At 46.0% G+C, this 24,793-nt stretch overlaps 2 protein-coding genes across 2 annotated transcripts in view; both read left to right on the plus strand.

The window, feature by feature from the left end:
* Positions 1 to 20,764, plus strand: part of LOC136132498 (alpha-protein kinase 2-like) — a 35,104-nt gene extending 14,340 nt beyond the window's left edge. The window contains 3 exon segments of the mRNA XM_065889418.1: positions 20,011 to 20,089; positions 20,127 to 20,238; positions 20,241 to 20,764. Coding sequence (XP_065745490.1) covers positions 20,011 to 20,089; positions 20,127 to 20,238; positions 20,241 to 20,764 — 715 coding nt within the window.
* Positions 20,764 to 24,793, plus strand: part of LOC136133024 (alpha-protein kinase 2-like) — an 87,011-nt gene continuing 82,981 nt past the window's right edge. The window contains 1 exon segment of the mRNA XM_065890108.1: positions 20,764 to 21,396. Coding sequence (XP_065746180.1) covers positions 20,893 to 21,396 — 504 coding nt within the window. The 5' untranslated portion in view covers positions 20,764 to 20,892.

The following is a 24,793-nucleotide window of genomic DNA, read 5'->3' on the forward strand; positions in this document are numbered from 1 at the left end:
TACTGGGGACTCCTAACCACCAGTCAAGTGGCAGATGCTATTTTTCTGAGAATTTAATAAAGGGACCTTCACTCTTCATAGATAAGGGCAGAGTCATGGAGCTGGAAGTGACTCCAAGACCTTGTCGCTCAGAGTTGATTTCCCCTGGAAGCTTGTTAGAATGCCAGAGTTCCAGCGCTCACCCCGACTGGCAAATCAGATTCGGCATTTTAACGAGATCCCGGGCGATCTGTGTGCCCAGTAACGCATGAGAGGCCCTGCTCTATGGATGACCCCGCTTCTGGCTATACATTACTCCCGGGGAACTCTTAAAACATACTGAGGGGCTTCCCTGGTGGCGCAGTGGTTGAGAGTCCGCCTGCCGATGCAGGGGACACGGGTTCGTGCCCCGGTCTGGGAAGATCCCACATGCCGCGGAGCGGCTGGACCCGTGAGCCATGGCCGCTGAGCCTGCGCGTCTGGAGCCTGTGCTCCGCAACGGGAGAGGCCACAACAGTGAGAGGCCCATGTACCGCAAAAATAAAAAAATAAAAAAAAATACTGATACTCAGGTGCTACTCCCAAGAAATGCCGATTTAATTCATTAAATGCAATTGATCTAGTCCAATTCCTTTACTTTATATATCACCCAAGACCCGAGTGATCAGGGGACCCATCCAAGTTTCTAACAACTGGTTAGGAGCAAAGCTAGGATTACCCAAGAATCATGTCCCCACAGGGCCCCAGGGCCTCGTCCTGTCACTCACGCATCTCATTCTACCAGGGCCGCCCTCCAAAACAAAATCTGCTAACACACGTGCTGGAGTATAACTCAAAAAGGAGTGATCGTGTGTACTTCCTTGAAAAACAAGAATTCATGGAGGGCCTACAATATACCAGTTACTGTTCAAGACCCTGGGGGTTTTTTGTTTGTTTGTTTTTATTTTAATTTTCCAAAAGCATTGTTTTTGTTTATACAAAGTCCTACCCACTTCAGAGGCGGGAGGAGTGAGAGGGGTTCTTTTTCAATCCAAGGGCCTCCATATTGTTGTTCTGTCCCGACCAAACACACAGGCAAGCGGCATCATTTGGTAAACTGACTGCAATGTTTAGTCTCTCTCTGCTAGTGTAACAAGGTGATATCAATCTCTGCTTCTGTAAGGATCCTGAATTTGGGATTTTTGGCTGTCACTACTCCAACTTCTATTTCTGAAGGTTTGAAATCAACTGATGGAACAGTAGACAGGCATATAATCACAGTTTCCCCTGTCTGTTCAAATCTCCGATCAAATTTCATCTCCACTTTTTTTTTTCAAGGAAGCTGGTTGAGGGAATTTCCTGGCTGTCCAGTGGTTAGGATTCCACGCTTCCACTTCAGGGGGCACGGGTTCGATCCCTGGTCGGAGAACTAAGATCCCACATGCCACACGGCGAGGCCAAAAAAAAAAAAAAAAAGAAAGGAAGCTAGTGGACTCTTGCTGCAGTGGCTTTAAACCCACAGTAGTAGCAGCACAGTGAAGTCCCCAGTCTCATGGAATAGGGATGAGAGGGGGAGTCACACATGAGACAGACCAGTAAAACCAGTAAAGTGTCTGGTGACAAAGAGTAAAGGAAAGCCAGGGAGGGAAGGCATGTCAGGGGAGGAAAGTGCTCTGCAGTGAGCTGCTGGGAGCAGAGATGCGATGGGCAGGAGTGGAAGGGGGGCGTGATTATTACCTGGGGAAGAGTGTTCTCATCAGAGGGAATAGCAAGGGCAGAAGGAAGCCCGGAGGTGGGACTGTGCAAGGTCCCCGTGGCTGGAGAGGGTTGAGGGAGGAGACAGTCGTAGGAGAAGAATCCCAGAGACAAGACTGTTGGGTCTTGGAGGCCATGATCTATGCACGTTGAATCTTATTTTGAATGAGATGCAGACACACAGGAGCGTTTCTAAACAGAGAAATGATCTCTTCTGGCTTCGTTTTAAAAGGATGCTGCTGGGCTGCTGTGGGGTGAATGTTCTGTCTATAAAGTAGACAGGGCACAGTGTGGGGAGACCTGCAGGCAGCAACTCGGTAATTCAGACAAAAGGTGCAGGGGCTTGGTCCACGGTGGTCCTGGAGAAGGTGGCAGGAAGCCAGCAGGCTCTGGATGCATCTGACAGCACCAGATATGCTGCTGTTGGACCGGATGCTGGAGGGGAGTAGAGGACCGATTCCAAGGTATGCAGCCTGAGCGATCGGCAGAATGGAGTTGCAGATTTTTTTGAGATGAGAAGCGGGTTTGGATGGGAAAATCGAGGTTTGTTTTGGAGCATGCTGGGTATTTAAATAAATTAACAGTATCAGTCCTTCGGAATTCTAAGCTAACTTGCTTTTATGAAAGAGCTCTGGGTCCTCCGAGCCTATGTCCAGTGATACGTTGTTCTCTGTCCTGCTCTCAAGAGGCCATGTCTTTCACAGGTGGATTTGCAGTTTAATCTAGGAGTCTTTCTATTGTCACAATGTCCCTTGAGATTTCTGGAGACATTCTGGGACCCTAGGCTGGCTTGGTGGCCTGTTGGTGAGGTGCGTGGGGATTGTTTGCGGCTACGCTTGAGTTTTCTTTTGATAAGAGAGGTCAGTCATCTGTTAACTAAGCCTGTTGGCAGTAAGGCCATGAAATGTTTTCCTTTCTGGTCAGTTAGCTCATTTCTGTTCAGAGTGTCTGGTTGGTCTGCATTTGGTCCCAGAGGCTCAAAAAGCTGTCAGGGCTTCCCTGGTGGCGCAGTGGTTGAGAGTCTGCCTGCCGATGCAGGAGACGCAGGTTCGTGCCCCGATCCGGGAAGATCCCACATGCCGCGGAACAGCTGGGCCCGTGAGCCATGGCCGCTGAGCCTGCGTGTCCGGAGCCTGTGCTCCGCGACGGGAGAGGCCATGACAGTGAGAGGCCCGCGTACCGCAAAAAAAAAAAAAAAAAAAAAAAAAAAGAAAAGCTGTCAGAAGCTCAGCACTTTTGTGCCAAATGGAAGCCAGGAAACCACTCCCCGGACAAGGCCAGGCTGAGATCCCTCCTCTGCCATCCACTTACTGGCTCCCCTACATCCTTCGCTAGGTACCCGGAGCTAACGTTCATTTAGCTCAGCGCTATCTGAGCCCTGACTGCTCATCACAGTCACTTGGGAGGCTTGAAAAACACCAAGGGCAAAGCCCTTCACCCTGAGATGCTGCTTAATTGATTTTTTTGGGGGGGGGCCCTGGTACTAGTATATTTTTCCCTCTTTTATTTATTTTTTATTTTTTTTGCGGTACGCAGGCCTCTCACTGCTGTGGCCTCTCCCGTTGCGGAGCACAGGCTCCGGACGCACAGGCTCAGCGGCCATGGCTCACAGGCTCAGCCGCTCGGCGGCATGTGGGATCCTCCCGGACCGGGGCACGAACCCGTGTCCCCTGCATCGGCAGGCGGACTCTCAACCACTGCGCCACCAGGGAAGCCCCCCTCTTTTAAATAGACTATTTTTTCGAGCAGTGTTAGGTTCACAGCAGAATGGAGCCGAAAGCACAGTTTCCATATCTACCCGCTGTCCCCAACGCAGACTCTCCCACTGTCTGCGTCCCCCATGAGACTGAGATGTTTGTTACAACTGACGAGCCTCCACCGACACGTCGTTACCAGCCAAAGTCCAGGGTTTACATCAGGGCTCACTTGGCATTGTACAACCTATGGGTTTGGAAAATGCGTAGTGACATCTATCTACCAATATAGTATCATACAGAATTGTTTCACTGCCCTAAAAATCTTCTGGCACTGGTATTTTTTTATAAGCACTCCAAGGGATTCTAGGGTTCAGCCAGAGCTGAGAACTACCGATTTAGAGCTTCGTGTGTGCCAGGTCCTGCTTTAAGCACTTTACAGGAGTGAACTCCCATAATCCTCATGTCACCCCCTGGCGTAGGCCCATTTATTGTCCTGAGCCACTCAGTAGCTTGTCCAGTATCACATGGTGGACGGGCAGCATGTGAACCCAGGCAGGCTTGCCGCTAAGTCTGTCCCTTACCTATTATACACTGTACTGACTTCGTAACCTGCTTCCCCGATCTGCTCAGAACTGCACCTGAGTGAAGAGGAAAAGTAGAACTTCCCTGGTGCTTCTCTCCTGAGCAGAATTCTGTGCTTCCAACCCACAGCATCTATCCTTCAGGGCCCTCTCCCCACACAGCTCATTTCTTCTCTGTCCCTTACACACGACCTGCTTGTTCCAGCTCCGATACATCTGCCGGGAATGCCCTCGCCTCGTCCCCATTTAGCCAAAGTCTAATCCTCCCCTCTGGGCTCAGGTTACCTGCTCCTGGCTCCGTTCCCTGAGATCCAGGCCACCCTGACCTCTCCCCTCCAATCCACCAGAAGCGCTCACTGCCTCAGCTGTGCCTTTTGGAATATGATGACACTGGAGTTTGCAAATCACATGCTGCTCCCTGCTTAATACCTGAAAGTCTTATCTCTCAGCAAAATTGGTAGCTCCCCCAGGGAAGGAAACAAGTCTTTTTCCACCCATTTTTTCTCTCCCTTTTCAAGTCCCATGCAGTGTGCCGGGCATGTGTGGTCGTAGGTCCAACAGGACACATGGGAGGATGGGGTGTTCCTGCTTAGCAGAGGCCTCAGGAGAGTGGGAGCACACCTTCCTCACCCTGGTACCCTGTGCAATGTGGTGAGCGTCTCACAGAACGATTTCCACTCTTCCCTAAATGACTGCTCTGATCTGCTTCCCAGTGAATTGGAGCCTGAGGTCCAAACCCTTCATTCTGGGATGGAAAATCGTTCACCCTCTGGGCCCCGCCCACCTCCTGGTGGGCGACTCTTCGTCCTCACTGGCCTGGGTCCACCCCACTTTCTGCCTGTGGCTTGGCGTAAATATTAATTGCATCCCTCCTCACTCTCTAAAGCGTCCTGCTTCAACAGTAAATCATGCAGTTGCCCTAACTTTCAGCTCAGCACTCCGCCAGCTTCCAAATGAAGCATGGTTTGTTGTTTTCCGCGAGGGCCCAGAGCTTTCCCACCTCCTCTCACCTTTGGCCGTTCCTTCTGCCCGGAGTGATCAGCCCCCTTCCCAACCTCAGGTGTGTACCAGCTTTCCTGCCAGAATCCCACTGTGTATTTCCTAGACCTGCTTCAGCTTTCAAGTTCCCAGGACACCATTATTATGTGCCAGCCCCCTACCCCCAAATTTCTATAATTGGTCTGATTTTTAATGGTTAGCACGTACTGTCCTGTACTGGAGCTGCTTATATAGACACCTCGTTTCCCTTATTGGATGGGGAGCTCCTGAGGCGGGCCTAGGAATTTAACAACTTTATCCATACAGCAGCTAACTCAGTGCCTTACACGTGGGAGATATTTCTTCTTTTTTTTAGTTGTGTAACTTAAGAGAGTCACATCTTCTTTGGACCTCAGTTCCAAAATCTGTAAAATAAATCATCTCTGTATCAGTCAGGGTCTAACCAGAAAGACAGCAACCAAGCATTGAATGCAGGGTTACACAGGTGATGGAGCCAAACAGGCGGATATATTCCCATATCCTTCACACTATTTCTGGTTGCTAGTCTGTTCCAGCTATTTGTTCTTATGGTCATAATGTGTGTGTGTGTGTGTGTGTGTGTGTGTGTGTGTGTGTGTGTGTGCTAGTAGTGGTGTAGTATAGTGAAGACAGAGATCTTATAATACTTTATAATACTGTTCATTTTTTTTTTTTTTTGCGGTACGCGGGCCTCTCACAGCTGTGGCCTCTCCCGTTGTGGAGCACAGGCTCCAGACGCGCAGGCTCAGCGGCCATGGCTCACGGTCCCAGCCACTCCGCGGCATGTGGGATCCTCCTGGACCGGGGCACGAACCTGTGTCCCCTGCATCGGCAGGCGGACTCTGAACCGCTGCGCCACCAGGGAAGCCCCTGTTCATTTTTATTAGGGGAATTTGCAGCTAAAATCCCTAGCTGCAAATTTGTTTTGCATTTGTTTTCCTTTTGATCAATTTCTTGAACCTAATATGGTTTTTGACAGTTTTGTCCAGTTTCATAGTTGCTATTGGAAAAGGGGATTTACTAACTTCTTCCTCTGCCATATCTGGAAGTCCCCATATTCATTGATTTCTGAGTGCTGATCCAGCCTTGTTTTTCTCAGATAACCTCACTTGTTTAGAATGTATACATTTTTCTAAATATTGTGGATTCGGCTGGCTAATATTTTTAAGGACTTTTGCTGATATTGGGCAGTGAGGTCCTCCAGAGATTAGCATCAGCAGGAAGCTGCCATCTCCTATCTGCAGAGACAAAGGGAGGTGGCAGGGCTACCTGTTCCGGATGGGCCTGTCCTGTAGGACCTGGAGCTACAGGAGGGTAGAAATGCCTGCTAGAAATGCCACCTGAAGCTGGCTTCTCATGTCTTCCCACCCTCCCGTCTCCTGCCTTCTTTTGGTCAAATGCAGCAGAAAGCTGGTGGTCCTGAGAGCTGGGGAGATGCAGCCTCCAGGGGCCAGCTCTGTGATACAGAGCAAAAGAGGGGACGCGGTGGGCAGAGTGGATGGGAGGTAAGCAGTCCCTGGAGCAGCACGGCCCAAAGGACCCCTTCAGCTCTCCAGGTGTGCGGCTCAGTACATCTGTCGGATAAATAACTAAATAAATTGGTACATGTACAAGGAATCTCCTCATCAGGTTTGAAATATGTCCAGCTGCTTATGGAAAATTTCAAGAAATTCTGTGTGTTTCTAGTGTTGGAATTCTTCCATCTGTATAATAAATATAGCTTTGGGGCATATAAGGGGCTTGCTTATTCCTTTAGTTATTCTGAATAAGTCAATTTATAAAATGGATAGCAGCAGTTAGGCAAGTCATAAAATACAGACACTTAGTGTCAGAAAATATTATGACCCTCACCAGGTGCTATGACTGCACAGAGGACGAGGATGTCATCATGTAAGCGTTTATCGAGCCCAGCCTCTCCCCTTCATGCTGCACGGCCAGGCATGGCTCAGGGAGGGGGCGGGGAGACACTGCAGACTGCTTGTTCCCAGATCTTGTTTTCTTCCACTGGAAGGTGGAATACGTAGTAAAATAGAATAATATCTGAAATTCAGAGGGGATTCCAAATCCTACCTCTAGCCAGTAGTTTCAGCTTCCACTCCTATGAACTCTGTCTTCAGGGCTCCTGGCCAGATTACACAGTTTGAGCGTCAGCGATTTTAACATTGTTGGGAGAGTTTTCTGGGGAGCAGGCAAGTGACCTCCAGGAGACAAGAGGGGAAAGGAACAGCGACAGGAGCTGGGCTAATCTGCTTTTCAGTCCACATGGGGAGTAGTAATTTATTTTATCTGTGCCAGTGGAATCATGAATAAATAAATGTATGAAATAATGCATTTGAAAACACAACACCCTTAGGGGATGTTGCCGGTGATGGTGATGATGATGGTGACTGAAGTATAGGGATTTAAAAGTGTATCCGGCAAGATGGGAATAAAGACACAGACCTACTAGAGAATGGACTTGAGGACATGGGGAGGGGGAAGGGTGAGGTGGGACGAAGTGAGAGAGTGGCATGGACATATATACACTACCAAATGTAAAACAGATAGCTAGTGGGAAGCAGCCGCATAGCACAGGGAGATCAGCTCCGTGCTTTGTGACCACCTAGAGGGGCGGGATAGGGAGGGTGGGAGGGAGACTCAAGAGGGAGGGGATATGGGGATATATGTGTATGTATAACTGATTCACTTTGTTATAAAGCAGAAACTAACACACCATTGTAAAGCAATTATACTCCAATAAAGATGTTTAAAAAAATAAAATAAAATAAAAGCGTATCCGTTTGGATAGGTCTTTTGCACTGGTAGCTAAAGAAAAAAATGATTCCGTGTCTTTAATTGCACTTGTTACATTCTGTTCCCCAACCCCTGTCTTCATGTTATTTTATAGCGTTATTAGTCCTATGGATACTTGCCCTGGGCTCTTAGTTCTCACTCACATTTATAACACTTGCTCACAAGGCACAAAACCATCCTAAGTTGGTGCGATCCCAAGGAACTTCTAGAATTAGCGCCCCTCCCTGCCTCCTGCCACCCCACCTCCACCCCAGCATGGATGGAAACCAGGCTTCTCCTTCCCAGGTCAACGTTTGGGTTAGCCCATTGTTTGCCACGATTGTTATCCACTGCTGCAGGCAGCCGTGATGTTAAATTATCGCCTCTGAATTTTTTGGACAAATGCCCTCAGGGAAAATATTGTTCATGCTGGGTGAGCTCTGAATCAGGTCACAGAAAGACAGTCTCATGAGTGAGGTTGTGGGGCCTTTAGGGACTTTCCACCCCCTCACTTGTTCCCGTAAACCAATTCTTCTCCCTATCGTGCGCCACTCCTTCTCCCTATCGAAACCAATTCTTGGAGTTTTTCAGTTGACGGGGACTTGCCAGACAGCGGGTAATTTTCCAGTTGCCCGTAACAGGTATACGCCCTAACCGCCACAATGAACAGACAACTATAACGGCCAGAAGGTGGGACAAAAGTTCCTAAGCCAATGAATTCAAACGTCACCACATTTACCCAATCATTGTGAGAATATACCCGCCCTATGAGTAAATAAACCTATAAAAAGTATGTGATTCCGCTTTTAGGGGTTCCCCATCGGCCTCCTGCGTGAGGTTCAGGGAACCCCGGTGCATTGGCTCCTAATAAACCTCTTGCGTGTTGCAGCGGCTCTCGACTCTTGGCGGTTCTTGGGCGAGTTGGAATCCCTCGTAGACCGTTTGGGTCTAACATTTGGGGGCTCGTCCGGGATCCCCTCTCGCCCCCGGGTCACAAGAACATCGGGAGTCGGAGGTATCAGGTAGGCTCGAGCCCAATTGTCTGTTTGTTTGTCGTTTGTTGCTAGCCGCCATTAGGAAAAAGCCGTGCGAACCGGCTTGCTGTGGAATCTGTATTGGACTCCTGGCTAGGCAGACGTGCCGAAAGCTGGTGTCCACGGGCCCCGGGGGACGCCCTGGTGGTCCATCTGGAAGGAGAAACAAATTTTGTCTCCCCTTCATCTGGTTCTGGCAGGTTATATAAGCTGCCATCTGAATTTGAGTTGGTTTCGGGTTTAAGTTCGCGGCGGCTGGTTCTGGCAGGTTATATAAGCTGCCATCTGAATTTGAGTTGGTTTCGGGTTTAAGTTCGCGGCGGCTGGTTCTGGCAGGTTATATAAGCTGCCATCTGAATTTGAGTTGGTTTCGGGTTTAAGTTCGCGGCGGCAATATCAATGTGTGTCTTTTGAAATTTTATTGTTTTTCTGTACTATTATCTTTCTTTTGACGGACGACAATGGGACAAACTATGACGACGACTCTTTCTCTTACCCTAAGCCACTGGACCGAAGTTAGGGCTAGGGCCCACAACCTTTCGGTAGAAGTAAGGAAAGGAAAATGGCAAACGCTGTGTACCTCTGAGTGGCCTACATTTCAGACAGGGTGGCCACCCGAAGGATCTTTTTTGTTAGATAAGGTTGGGCTAGTCAAGTCTAGGGTCTTTAACACAGGACCCCACGGACACCCAGACCAGATACCATATATCTTGGTCTGGGAAGATCTAGTTCTCCCCCCGCCTCCGTGGGTCCGGCCCTTTGTTTCCTCAACAGGCACGTCTGCATGCGCTCCAGCACAATTGGAGATATTGGCCCTGAAGAAAACCCCAGACACGGAAAAGTCATCTGCTGCCTCGGACCCGCCAAAGGCGATATATCCTGACCTGCAGTCTGATTTGCTTCTTCTAGATTCCCCACCTCCTTATCCTCCGGCCCTAAATCCCATGTCGCCCCTAGGACCCCCAGCTTCACAACCCTCCGCACCAGTAGGGCCACCTGTTATGGCGGAAAGGGGGGGTCCCTCGGCGGGCACCAGAAGCCGGAGGGCTGTTTCCCCGGATTCTACTGCTTTACCCCTTAGAGAATATGGCCCCCCCGATAACCACGGGAATAGGCCCCTTCAATACTGGCCCTTTTCCTCTGCAGATCTTTATAATTGGAAGATGCATAACCCTACTTTCTCTGAAAACCCACAGGCTCTTACTGCTTTAATAGAGTCTCTTGTCTTCTCCCACCAACCCACCTGGGATGATTGTCAACAGCTCCTCCAGACTCTCCTCACAACTGAGGAGAGGCAACGGGTTCTCCTGGAGGCTAAAAAGAATGTGTTAGCCGCCAATGGACAACCTACCCAGTTGCCTAACGAGATTGATGCCGGGTTTCCACTCGTCAGGCCGAATTGGGACTTTAATACCCCGGAAGGTAAGGAGCACCTGAAAATGTATCGCCAGGCTCTGGTGGCGGGTCTCCATGGAGCGGCCAGGCGCCCCACGAATTTGGCTAAGGTAAGAGAGGTAACTCAGGGGCCCCAGGAATCGCCAACCGTGTTCCTAGAACGCTTAATGGAGGCTTTTAGACGATTCACTCCTTATGATCCAACCTCTAAGGAACATAAGGCCACCATAGCAATGGCCTTTATTGACCAGGCGGCCCCTGATATTAGAAAGAAGTTACAAAGGCTGGATGGCCTACAAGGTTTCTCCCTTCAGGACTTAGTAAAAGAGGCAGATAAGGTATATTATAAGAGGGAGACAGAAGAAGAAAGAGAAGAAAGAAAGCAGAAGGAACAAGAGGCTCGTGAGGTAAGATGAGATAAGAGGCAAGAAAGACATTTGAGTAAGATACTGGCCACTGTAGTCAGAGGAGGAAACAGTAGAGACAGAAATAGACAGAAAGGGCGAACAACGGATAGAAGGCGGCCATTAGACAAGGACCAATGTGCCTACTGTAAAGAAAAAGGTCATTGGGCAAGAGAATGCCCTAAAAAAAGGAACGGGGGAAGGATCACTAAGCCTTTTCATCTGTACGTGGCCGAGAATAAAGGTATTGCAAAGGGAGTACTAACTCAGAAACTGGGCCCCTGGAATCGCCCGGTTGCGTACCTATCAAAGAAATTGGATCCTGTGGCAGCAGGATGGCCCGCCTGTTTAAAAATAATCGCCGCGGTGGCCGCTTTGGTCAAAGATGCTGACAAACTGACTTTGGGGCAGAACCTAACGATAACAGCCCCCCATGCATTAGAAAGTGTAATTCGCCAGCCACCCGACAGATGGCTAACAAATGCCAGGATGACTCATTACCAAGCCCTGCTGTTAAACTCAGATCGTATTAAGTTTACCTCAGCCACAGGACTCAACCCGGCCACCTTGCTACCCGACCCTGACCTGGAAAGCACTACCGTCATCCATGATTGTCAGGAAGTACTGGCTGCAGCACACCGTAGCAGACCAGACTTGATGGATCAGCCCCTCCCCAACGCCGACGTTACCTGGTTTACTGACAGAAGCAGTTTCCTAGAGGAAGGTAAGCGTCGGGCGGGAGCAGCCGTGGTAGACGGGAAAGAGGTCATCTGGGCAGCCACATTACCGCAAGGGACATCGGCCCAACGGGCTGAACTAATCGCCATGACTAGAGCATTGGAACTAGCAGAAAACAAAAAGGTAAACATCTATACGGACAGTAGATACGCATTTGCTACCGCCCAGGTCCATGGGGCCATTTACCAACAAAGAGGGTTGCTCACCTCGGCGGGCAAAGAAATTAAAAACAAAGAAGAAATAGTGGCACTGCTAGCTGCCCTCATGCTCCCCACTAAAGTCAGCATCATTCATTGCCCCGGACACCAGAAGGACAATACCCCGGTGACAAGAGGCAACAACATGGCAGATAGGGTGGCACGAGAAGTGGCTCTATGGGAAATCATACTAGAACTATCAGATGAGAGTCCTGGGAAACCAAATGATAGGGGAACAAGTACCCCAGCCATAACTAAAGGAACATTATCTCCTCAACAAGCAAAATCCATGCTACAACAGATTCACAGATGGACACACTTGGGAACCAAAAAGATGATGTCCCTACTACACAAGACAGGTTATGATACCCCTGGACTAACTAAATTAGCTGAGCAGATTGCACGAGAGTGCATTCCATGCCAACAGGTAAACTCCCATAAAGGAAAACTTGAGGTCGAAAAAAGGCTCAGAGGAGACCGCCCAGGAGCCTATTGGGAGGTCGACTTCACTGAAATACGCCCTGGAAGGTACGGTAACAGGTATCTTCTAGTTTTTATAGATACCTTCTCAGGATGGGTAGAAGCTTTCCCGACGAAGGAGACAGCTACTGTGGTGGCCAAAAAGATCTTAAAAGAAATTTTCCCCCGGTTCGGGGCACCAAAGGTAATAGGATCAGATAATGGTCCTGCCTTCGTCGCCCAGGTAAGTCAGGGTGTGGCCAAATACCTGGGGACTGATTGGAAATTACATTGTGCCTATAGACCCCAGAGTTCAGGACAGGTAGAGAAAATGAATAGAACTCTAAAAGAGACCCTAACTAAATTGTCCATAGAGACTGGCGGTACAGATTGGACGGTGCTCCTTCCCTTAGCCCTGTTCCGGGCTAGAAATACCCCCTCCCGCTATTATCTTACTCCATTTGAAATACTATACGGGGCTCCACCTCCTCTTTTTACGCTAAGGAAAATATTAAGTCCTGACTGTCAGAATAACACTGACTTATATGCTAGGCTGTTGGGACTCCAGTTGGTCCAAAAGGAGGTGTGGTCCCAGCTGGCAGAGGCTTACCGACCAGGAACACCAGCAGAGGCTCATCCCTTCCAAGTCGGAGATTCCGTGTACGTCCGTCGGCACCGAACCCAGACTCTAGAGCCTCGGTGGAAAGGACCATACATCATCCTGCTCACCACCCCCACGGCTATAAAGGTAGACGGCATCGCTGCGTGGATCCACGCTTCACACGTGAAGGCCGCACCAGCATCTGCAACATCGGAATGGCGAGCCCAAAAGACCAGCAACCCGCTCAAGCTCAAGCTTCTGCGATCATCAGATTTATAACTTTAACTTTGTTACCCCTACTGACTGTGAGTAATTTTAGTCCTCACCTGCCCCAGCGTTTAACCTGGCAGGTAATTTCCCAGACTGGAGATGTAATATGGTCTGTTAGCAATATCGCTCCCCCATGGACCTGGTGGCCAAACCTTTTTCCTGATGTTTGTAAACTGGCCATAGGGGCTCCCGGTTGGGATTTAGAAGACTATTATGATCAACATAATGTTCCAAAAATTTTATCAACTAGAGCTGATTCCTCCGGAAAGGGTTGCAAAAACGGGATTCGGAGGACTGGGCTCAGAGCTCCTGCTTTCTACATATGCCCCGGGTTCCATCGCCACAGGTCCCTTAATTATAAATATGGAGGAACTAAAAACTTTTATTGCAAAAGCTGGGGATATGAAACCACAGGAGACACCTATTGGAAGCCCACCTCTGGCTGGGACTTTATTAAGGTGACAGCCAATTATACACACCCAACCAACCCCTTAACTTATAGGCCTGAATGTACTAAATGGTGCCATCCCCTTAAGATTTCTTTTAGTGAACCAGGAAAAAAAGATAAAAAACTGGATAAATGGCCATTCATGGGAAATCAGGTTTTATAAAGAAGGATATGATGATGGATTACTAATGACCATCAAACTAAAAATTAAAACCCCTACTCCAGTTCCTATAGGCCCCAACCCTGAGATAGGGCACTCTTTGCTACCTTTGGCCCCTCCCACAGCGTTACCAGAGATAAGAAACCAAACTTTTGAGCCAAAAGAAATGACAATCAAGCCCAAGACCCCCCGGGACCGAATGCTGTCATTGGTCCAGGCGGCTTTTGAGGTTTTAAATGCCACAAACCCGGAGGCTACCAAATCATGTTGGCTTTGCTACGCTGCTCCTCCCCCTTATTATGATGCTATAGGATATAATTCTAATTATAATAATGTTAACACTCCAGATCAATGTCGATAAAAACAAGAAGAAAATAATAAATTGACCCTGGCCTCAATATTAGAAAACGGTACATGTGTAGGAACGCCCCCCTCGTCCCACCGACATCTTTGTGCCAATTTAAGCCTCCCACAGGGCTCAGGGTATCTCCTCCCTCCTCCGGATGGATGGTGGGCATGTAACACAGGATTGACCCCCTGCATTTCTTTAGAGGTCCTTAAAGCTTCAACCGATTTTTGTGTGTTAGTTCAGCTGGTCCCCAGACTCATTTATCATTCAGATTCATCCTTTCTAGATAAATATGAGGGCAGAGGAAGGTTTAAGAGGGAACCCATAACACTCACCCTGGCTGTACTCCTAGGACTAGAAATGGCAGCCGGGGTAGGAACGGGTACAACAGCCCTCATCCAACAACCCCACTATTATGATGCCTTAAGGCAAGCTGTAGATGTTGACCTCCGGGCGTTAAAAAGTTCCATAACTCAGTTAAAAGAATCCCTCACCTCGCTTTCAGAGGTGGTAATGCAAAACAGGAGGGGATTAGATCTGCTGTTCCTTAAGGAGGGCGGACTATGTGCTGCACTAAAAGAAGAATGCTGTTTTTATATTGATCATTCTGGGGCTATTACCAAAACTATGGACAAACTTAGGGAGCGCCTGGACAAAAGACAACAGGAAAGGGAAAATCAAAAAGGATGGTTTCAATCATGGTTTGATAAATCTCCCTGGCTTACTACTTTAGTTTCCACCTTGTTAGGGCCCCTCATTATTTTATTGTTGCTCTTAACTTTCGGACCATACATTCTGAATCGCCTGATAGCCTTTATTAGAGAACGCATTAGTACGGTACAAGTTTTAATGCTAAGGCAACAATACCAAAACTCGCAAAAAGAAACTGAAATTCCATGATTGAAATTAGTTACAAAAAAAAAAGGGGGGGAATGTGGGGCCTTTAGGGACTTTCCACCCCCTCACTTGTTCCCGTAAACCAATTCTTCTCCCTATCGTGCGCCACTCCTTCTCCCTATCGAAACCAATTCTTCTCCCTATCGTGCGCCACTCCTTCTCCCTATCGAAACCAATTCTTGGAGTTTTTCAGTTGACGGGGACTTGCCAGACAGCGGGTAATTTTCCAGTTGCCCGTAACAGGTATACGCCCTAACCGCCACAATGAACAGACAACTATAACGGCCAGAAGGTGGGACAAAAGTTCCTAAGCCAATGAATTCAAACGTCACCACATTTACCCAATCATTGTGAGAATATACCCGCCCTATGAGTAAATAAACCTATAAAAAGTATGTGATTCCGCTTTTAGGGGTTCCCCATCGGCCTCCTGCGTGAGGTTCAGGGAACCCCGGTGCATTGGCTCCTAATAAACCTCTTGCGTGTTGCAGCGGCTCTCGACTCTTGGCGGTTCTTGGGCGAGTTGGAATCCCTCGTAGACCGTTTGGGTCTAACAAGGTCTTCCAGGAAAGCACCAGACAGGTCAAATCGTGATGATTCCCTGGGAATGGGGCTTTGGAGTTGCTCCAACCCCATTCTGCTTCCTTCATTGGCTGCCAGGCTGCTAATTTTCACTGTGATTGTGGGCTCTTGGTTCCCGAGACTACCATGGAACTAGGGATGGGGGGAGAGGACTAGGGCAAGTTAAGCTGCAAAAAACTCACTGTTCTTACTGAGATTCAGCCATTTTTTGTTGAATAAATGCTACCTACATGGCCTTTGGCTGACGTTTAGAGCTCTGAAGAAGTTGATTCAGACAAATTTCGCCAGTGTTCTTGTTGCTTTTATAAAGGAGGAAACTTCCAGGCGTCCTTATTTCACAGTTTTTGCTGATGCCCTCCATCTTCCACCTCTACCATGCCATTTAGCGCAGAATTGACTTACGTCATTATGATAAGTGAATATTTATATTATTTTCTTAATTTAGAAATTTGGAAAACTTGTATCCTTCGTTATAAGCTTGATAGTTTCCCAATAGTTCAAAATTGTTCTTATACAATCAGTAGTAATATTAAGGAATGGGAATCTTAAAAATATTGTATATTGAACCATATTAATATTTGGAGATCTTATGAACCAAGTTTTTCCAAATGACTAATACGTGATGTTACAAAATCATACATGGGTTAGAGAGGTATGTAAAATACAATGCAGACCAATGGAAGTATGAAAAATTCACTGGTATGGTTTCAGATTCCACATTGCAACTAATCTTTGTGTAGTATCAAAGAGGTTATCTGCAATCATATGAAAAGACCATTAGAATACTGCTTCCTTTTCCAACTACATATCTGTGTGAGGACAGATTTTCCTCATAATACTTCGACCCAAACAATGTGGTGTATCACACTGAAAACAGAAGCAGATACAAAAATCCAGCTGTTTTCTATTAAGCCACATGAAAAAATGTAAAGCAATACCACTCTTCCAATTTTACTTTGTTTTGGAAAAATATGGGTATTTTTCATAAGAATATGTTATTTATGCCAACATGTAATGAGTTAATTTTTGTTATTTTTGAAGGGATAAACAAATGTTTTTGATTTTTCTCAGTTTTAATTTTAATATGGTCAACATTGATGGATCTAACCTCCATAAACAAACGTTCTTTGAGTGTTCAATTATTTTTGAGGGTTTGATGGGGTCCTGCTGCCAAAATGTTTGAGAACCTCTGGTTTAGGCTAATTCCAGAAGGTTCAAGCTCAGAAGAAGCTCCATCTACTTAAGGTCACATGCATCCCTTTTTCTCTGATATGGAAATGTTTAACTTAGAAAGAACCTAGAGTATTCAGGCAAGATTTTCACAGCAAAGTGGAAGAAGGCTGCCGTCTCCTTCAGGCAAAAGGAAAGGTACGCAAGGAGAGAATGCAATTAATTGTTCAGGGAAATTCTTCCAGGATGGTTTTGCATTCCTGTCAAATCACTGTGGGGCACACTCTGCCAGCATCTTGCAAAGATTCTAAACCCCGATGCTACGTTCATACCATTTCAGCAGGTACGACTGAAGTCCCTTTTTTGAACTCCCTTTGTCCTCCTGGACCGCACCATACAGCTTGGCACAGAACTGACCCACAGAATCCTCTGAGAAATTTGCAGTTTCTCCCCCCGGTAGATTTTTAGTCATTTTAGGGCTGGACATGATGTCTCCCCCGTCTCCCCCCTGACCCTTCTTCAGCTCTTACCATCATATTTGTTCATACTCTTGTTGTCAGTTGACCCATCAAGATGAAAACTTAGAATAGAAAGATTTTATTTGCAAATATGATCTCTCTCTACACGCTATCATTTCCCTTCTCTGAATGTCCGTTTTCTAACGGGATTCACAGAGCCAAGCAACAGAGTCAGAGGCTCTGGTTTCCTATCCGAGCTCCACCACTTACCTACTTTTTCACTTTGGGGGGACGGCTCCTTGGAGCTTCAGTTTTGCAGACAGGGAGCAGCTAGCACACTGTGTAATAGAGGAGGTATTCAGCAGAGGCTGGGTTCCTTGCCCCATTTTCTCCACCTCCTTGTTAGGATGTTAGAGATAATTATTAGGGCATGCCAACCGCAAACCATAACTCTCTCAAAGGCACTCATTAGCCAGTGAGAAGTTAATTATACTTAATCCAGTTCCTTTTCCTCTTTAATGTACTCAGGATGACTTGTAAATCTTATATCAGCTAAAACACACGTTCCATAAAGTCCCACATTACTAAATCATAACATTTCCCGATCTGTTAATATAGTCATTCAGAAGTTAAGTATATTTAATTCATTTATCTTCTCCATATTTTTCTCAACTTTGTTTCGTTTCCCCTCCTTGATTCTGGAGAATCATCTCTATTTCCTCCTTTATTGCTTTCTTACCTGGTCCTTTGTGCCTCTTGGTCTTATTTTCCTCTCTTCCTTTTCCTTCTTCCCACGCAAGTTATAGTACCTTCAAGGATAACTGGTTTGTCCAGCAGAGGGACCATGGCCTGGATAAATCAGGAAGTCACAATTACTTGGGATTTTCTAGTAGCCCATGGTGCTGTTTTACACCCCTTGTAAGCTCTCGACTGAGGCCACATCTCCAAGAGCTAATCAAAAAGAGGCATGAAGGGAATGACGTGGGCAATGTGAAACTCATGCAAAAGTCATTTTCTCTTCATGCCTCCCTCAGCTTTAATTGAAGAGACCTAAGCCTAATTAATGGTGATGAGGATGAGGGTGTCTCCAAGGGTGGATCAAGGACAATTTGTAGCAGAATGCATCTGGGAACTTGAAAAGTAAATTCTTAGGCCCTTTACTCAGATTCTGATTCAAGAATTTTGAATGGAGTTCCCTGATAATTCTTCTGCATACTTCTTGAGAACCAGCGATAACCTGGTCTTAGCACTGCCTCATCCTTTCTTTTTTTTTTTTTTTTTTTTTTTTGCAGTACGCGGGCCTCTCACTGCTGTGGCCTCTCCCGTTGAGGAGCACAGGCTCCAGACGCGCAGGCCCAGCGGCCACGGCTCACGGGCCCAGCCGTTCCGCAGCATATGGGATCTTCCCAGACCGGGACACGAACCCGTGTCCCCTGCATCGGCAGGCAGACGCTCAACCACTGCGCCACCAGGGAAGCCCCTTTCTTTTTTTTTTATTAAGTTATGTTTGACCTACAACACTGTGTAAGTTGAAGGTGTACAATATATTGATTTGATACGTTTATATTGCAATATGACTACCATAGTAGCGTTAGCTAATACCTCTCTCACATCACGTAATTATCATTTTAGCACTTTTACATTCTTACAGAGTACATGTGGCATAAAATTTCTGCTTTACAAAGTCCCTTCACGTTGATTTTTTTTTTTCATTTGAACCTCAAAATAACTTTGTGAAATAGACAGGAGCAGGTACTGTTTCCCCTGGAAATTTGCCCTAAATTTTAGTCTCCCCAGGCTGTTGGTCAGGGCAAATCCAGAGATTAGCTTTGGGTCAGGCTTGGCCAACCTCGGCCACCCCTGAATGTCTTCTACTTGGGAACCAAGTTACCAAAAGAAACAAGGTGTTAATAAAATTGGAATCAGTCTATGATTTCTGAAGATGAGGCCTATGTGAGCAGGCACCCAACGACTGAGGGCTTACGAGCACATGAGCTCAGGAGACAATGAGTTCCCTCCAGTAAGGAAGAGAGAGGATAAGGAAGACGGTGTCCCATAGCTGTAAGCGTCTAACACTGACCCTCCTGGGTTAGATATTTGTGCCTCTTATACATGCACCAGTCAGTAAAGATCTGAGCATCATCTCTTAGTCTGAGCCAGACCCTCAGCTCCTGCCTTCTGAAAGTGGTTGCCTCTGAGCTGGATAATACAGAGAGTGAGATCAGCAGTGTTACAATTACAATGAGGTCAAATGAGATAAATAAGAATGCAAATATAAAGCAAGTATAACAAGTTTTTATTGGGACTGCAGAGCCTGGATAAGGGTCTTAATGGTAAAGGTCAGCAAAGCAGGTCAGGCTCCAGGCTCCATGTGGCTCCAGTCAAGAAAGGGAGGAGCCACCGAGCACCATCCCTCGTGGAGCAGGGAGGGAGAGCAGGCTTGGTGTGATCCAGGATTCGGTTTCTTCCCTGCTGGGCCAAAGCCAAACACCTGGCGGGTCTTGGTCAGGATGGCATGTGGACATTGGTTTCCAACCAGAGGGGCTCATGGCTGTGATTTAGTCTTTGGAATCATGTTAAATTAAAGAGGAAATGGCACTATGCTTCATACAGATAGTCCTAGTATGGTATCATCTATACAGCCTCCTGGCAAGAACCATGCCTTCTTAGCATGGTCTTAAAAAGAGTTACTGCTTATACTATTCCACTACAGGAGTTAGAGTACTTTAGTTATTTGTGTATAATACCTTACTCCAGAAAGTAATGCTTTTTCAAACTCCCATAACATAGAATGACTTAAAATAAAAGGAGAGAAGACGAAACTAGAATATAAAACGTTTCTCCATTCATCTGAGTAATTCATAGCATTTTCAGTTTGGGGTAAGATCGTGAAGAGTCTTAAGGGAAACTGCTGAGCATCTCAGCCAGTTGCCTCTGGCCACAAACCCCTTCCTAGGGGAACCACAGATCTCCTTGAGTGTGCAGGAAAACCATGGTCATTTTCTGTGTGTGCCATGAGGCAAGAAATGTAGGCATGCAAACTTACCTGTATCTTCTCTTCATCCTAGCGGTACCCAAAATGACGCTGCTGTTTATCAAATCTCTGCTAAAAACTGTTTGGGGGTGATCTGCTGCTCTGCAGTGAAGGTCCATTGAAGTGGATCTTCAGTCCACGGAAGCGGAGTGTCCGTCAGAGAATCAACAGCTCTCTCTTAACCCGAAAGATGACAGCAACACAGTTTGCAAACATGAGACCTATGAGCAGGAAAGCACACATCAAATTGATGAGAAGGAACATCCTATAAGGAAGAAGAAGGTATTGCCTCGGGTCCTCCCGCATCAGCTGACTCCCCCTCCTCCAAATTCAGTGGTGTGTGTTCACTCCGGCTATTGGCTGATAATGACCTTGGTACATCCAGTTCTGAAAATCCCTTGGATGTTAAAGACGTGAGGCAAACTGAAGAGGCTCGTGATCCCGATAACACAGAGGACGTTGTAGAGGGGTTGCTTTGTTCTAATTCAAGTAATAGTCCCTATAAACAAGATGTGTGTGGCCACAGGACAGTGCATTCCAAACTGTCAAGGTTAATGGATGGTGCCTTAGACACTAGTGGCCCTAATGAAGAAGTCTTCGACTCTAGTCATCAAAATCCCACAGTACAGAAATACATCAGCTTTAGCCTACCGCTGATGGAGGCAGCCTCATCCACTTCCCCAGGTGACAGGGCCACGAGCAACAAGCCTGTCAGCCGCCCGGCTTCCAGCACAGACTTGGACAGTGATTATGAACTCTGCTCAGAGATTACCCTAACCTACTGGTGACAGACCAGGGGAGATGTAAACCACCCACTGCTCCTGAAGCTGCTGAAGATGGCTATCCAGGAATTCAAGGGGAAACCAGAGACGGCCACCAGGCAGGAAAGGAATTTGCCAGTGACAATCTGCTAAACATGGATAAAGCAGTAACAGAGAGAGAGAGGAAGCACTTATCTGGTGAGTTAGGAAAATCAGGGATGAACCAGTGTTTGGAGACTGTGGCTGAGAAAAGAGTAGGGGGAAAAGACTTATTGAGCCGGACAGGCTCAGAGAAACCTGCCAGGGCGAGGCGACCGGGGATTAAGGGAAAAGCCAAGAAGCTGAACCCCAACCTGGAAGAAAGGGCAACAGAAGCCTCCCTGAATCGCCTGTATCCCAGAGGACCTGTTAAGCACCCATTAACCCCAAGTGACAAAAGAGAGAGTTCCCATGCCAAAGCAGAAGCGACTGGTTTGAATTCCCAGTTCCATGCAGGAGGCTGTGCTATTCCAACCCAAGCAGAGCAAGAAGCAAAAATCCTGCAGACTCCACCAAGCTCACTCTCCAAAGAAGGGAACTTGGACTTGCAGGGAGAAGGAGTGTGGGTTAAAAACGTACTTGAAACAAGCAGGATTCCAGACTGGAGAGATCGTCCTCAGGTAAGACTCCTCTTTTAAAAAATTATAAGCTAAAATGTATTTGTGCGTGTGCATGTGTGTGTATGTCCCTTCCCTTCACATTCACAATTGCTGTTCCACAATGTACATCAAAATGGTTCTTCCAGTACCGTCAGGGTACTTGTGAATGACAGGAGCTGCTGCTGGGAAGGAAATCTGGTTTTGAATAAAGGCCCAGATAAACCCTAAGCCATCCTAATTATAGCAAAAGACAGATAGAAGTAAGAGGCACTAATAGGATTCTGGACAGCTGGAAAAAGAAATTTGATATTTTGTCACTGCATGTGTTTTACCAGGCAATGTCACTATTTAGAAAGTTTTTAAGCAAATGTTTTGGGTGTAGCTTATAGAAAAGAAAAACCAAAACATTCTTTTTAGTAATGTTTTGGGGCAGTTTGAAAACTGGTAAGTGCTGGCTTTTATCAGAATTCGTAGTATGGATGAAAGATTTCTGTGTGTCTAAATGATTTGCAGAATTCACTTGATGCTGGAGAAAATAGATAAAGTAGATTTTGCTGTGCTCAAAAATCAGAGTAGGTTTTTGAATGAATGTCTGTTTTATTTTATTTTTCTTAGACCACAAAGTATTAAAGAGGCTAAGAAAACACAACAGGAAGCCAAAAAAAAAAAAGTTTTACTCTATTACTGATGTGGGGGTGTATTTGAAACAGATGCAGTTGAATTAATGGGAATAATTAATGTACAAATATGTTATGCTTGATATATGAACTTATTATATTTATAATTTTAAAGGGTTCCAAATGGGCTTTGAACTGATGCTATGCTGTGACCAAGATTTGGTTTTTGGAAATAAATACCTAAGAAAAGTTATTTATCAATTATTTTTACTCAGCCTCTGTTCTCCCTTCTCCCAGCTTTGTGGTTGGGACCTAGTATTGTTTTTATAGAAGACTAGATATACTCCAAAGAAAATTAAGTATTCCCAAATGCATTCAAAGTTATTGAACTCCCTTTGTAAAAAAGTAAAAATTTAATATATTGATTTCTAAAGACCCAGTCATAAAATAGCCTAAAAATCTAAAAATCTCCAGATCCAGGGTAGTTTTTTCCTGAGCAAATTGTCCTGTTCCACGGGCCAAATTAGCTGTATAAAGGTCACATCTATAATTTACTTCTTTGCAGGAGTGCCAGCTTTATCCTTTTTCGTTGTTTAACACACCAATGACCACAGATTCATGCCCAAGAGGAGTTTATGGAGGCGGTTTGGCCAAAAAGTAATACAAAATTAAGTTATAATGTAAATTTTTCCATGTCAATAACTATAGCATTTCCCTTTCTACTCATAAAATGCTCTTCCTGACTCAGCTAAGTGCCTTTTCACAGTCGTTTATCCATGTTGAGCGTTTCACTGGGCAAATTACTTCAATTATTAAAGGTTGAGTGTGGAGCAAGGGGAAGGGGGGAGCAAAGTGGCCCAAAAGAAGTAAGTGAAGGAGAGGGGGCTATTGACAATGTTAGTTTTAGACCCATCACTGTGGGAGGCAATGCCTAGCTCCCTCAGCTGCCAAAAGTTGAGAGGCGCTCAAGGAAGGAGCCCCCTTTGTCATCCTGAATTCTGAGATGGAGAGCCCTGGGGACCAGGAAGCTCACTTGTTTCCTGGCAATGCAGTGAAATAGAAGGGGCGGTCCCTGGGACACTCTTGTCTCTGCCAAACTTCTAATGGGACTCTTGCTCACACAGTCACACATTCATGGATGCACACCTACCTTGCCAGCTATCAGCTCAAGGTCCCATCTGTGGTTTCACACATGACCAAGGCAATTATCTCAGGACACTGAACATGAATTTTTAGAAAGCTTGCATTCTGCAGATAGAGGGGCCGTTTCTCACTCTGCTGTTCTCAGTAGCAGAGTTGACCTCTCACTCAAGGGACAATGTGAGTAGAAGCTATATATTAAGTAGCTCCGTGTAGCCCCAAGTTAGAAATAGGGTCTCTGTACCTGTGGCATTTATTGACCCTTAACTAAAGCAGGAATGTTCTGCCACAGGTATAGTGGCATAGTGAGTGCAGATTTCTTTTACCCATGCAAGTTAACCCATACAGTTACTCTCTAACTGTAGGAGATGTCTGTATTTCTTACACATGTACAGGAAATGGCTAAATATCATTGCAAATGTGACACCAAAGCATTAGGGGGTCATTGGAAACTAAATCAAATTTTTTATAATATTGCTAAAAAAAAAAAAAAAACCCAGCCCAAGATTGGTGAATCTTTCCGTAACTAAGTCAAAAGACATTTAAAATATTTACTCTCAGACATCTGAGGCTCGTGGGAACTTAAAATTTGAAATGGTTAAAAATCCTTGGTTGAAGGTAACATTAATAAATTTGCCCTCTCCTGACTCTTGCCTGATTCACTTTCTTGAAGGTGACTAGCAGTAGAAACAGTGACCAGCATCTTATCTTTTAGTATTTTCTCTTCATCTGTGTATTGCTTTTAGCATGCTGAGAAAAATTCCGTATCTCTAATTCTACGTTACAAGAACAAGGCAAACGTGTAGACTAAACTGAATCCAGGAGTCCTTACTTGCTGTCTTCCTTTCCCACTCTAACAAGGCAAAGCATCTTGTTCTGATTTGTCTTGAAATAGTACTTACCCAGGCTAAGACTGAAAAGCCCCCAGTTGCTCTACATTTATGGAAGATTTCTAAATTAATCCCAGTTTGGGAGTGGAAAACAGAAAGGGTACCCCAGGCTAACTTGAGTCATCTTCAAGGGTCACACTGCCAGTTGTTCACCTTGGTTCTGATCTTGCTTTCTTGATCCAACTCAGAGGCAGGGCCGGCCAGTCTGGCCCTCTTAAGTTTCCCTGTAGCCACACTGGGGTAAGATCATCCTCACTCTTTAATCAGAAGTACTGTGTCTGTCCTTCTGCATAGCTGCCCAGCTTCGCCCCAGAGAGATTTGCATTGCTCTTTGGGATCATGGGAACTCAAGTGTACGGTATGGAAATGTATTCTTAGGTTCTGATAGTTAAGAATCTTCCTGACCAGGAATCAGCATAAAGGGTGAGCTCCATGATGGTAGTGAGTTTGGTCACTGTTTTGTTCACTGAAATGTCCCAAGTCCTTGGAATAGTACTGGCCACGTAATAGGCACTCAATAATTGAATGAGTAAATAGCCATATGGTACTAGACAACTAGATTGAGTCCTCTCCCTTTTTTTCTTGATGAGTCTGGCTAAAGGTTTGTCTATTTTGTGTATCTTCTCAAAGAACCAGCTTTTAGTTTCACTCATCTTTGCTATTGTTTTCTTCATCTCTATTTTATTTATTTCTGCTCTGATCTTTATGATTCCTTTCCTTCTACTAACTTTAGGTTTTGTTTGTTCTTCTTTCTCTAGTTGCTTTAGGTGT

Source organism: Phocoena phocoena, chromosome 13 (assembly GCF_963924675.1).
Source record: "Phocoena phocoena chromosome 13, mPhoPho1.1, whole genome shotgun sequence".
Lineage (NCBI taxonomy): Eukaryota > Metazoa > Chordata > Mammalia > Artiodactyla > Phocoenidae > Phocoena > Phocoena phocoena.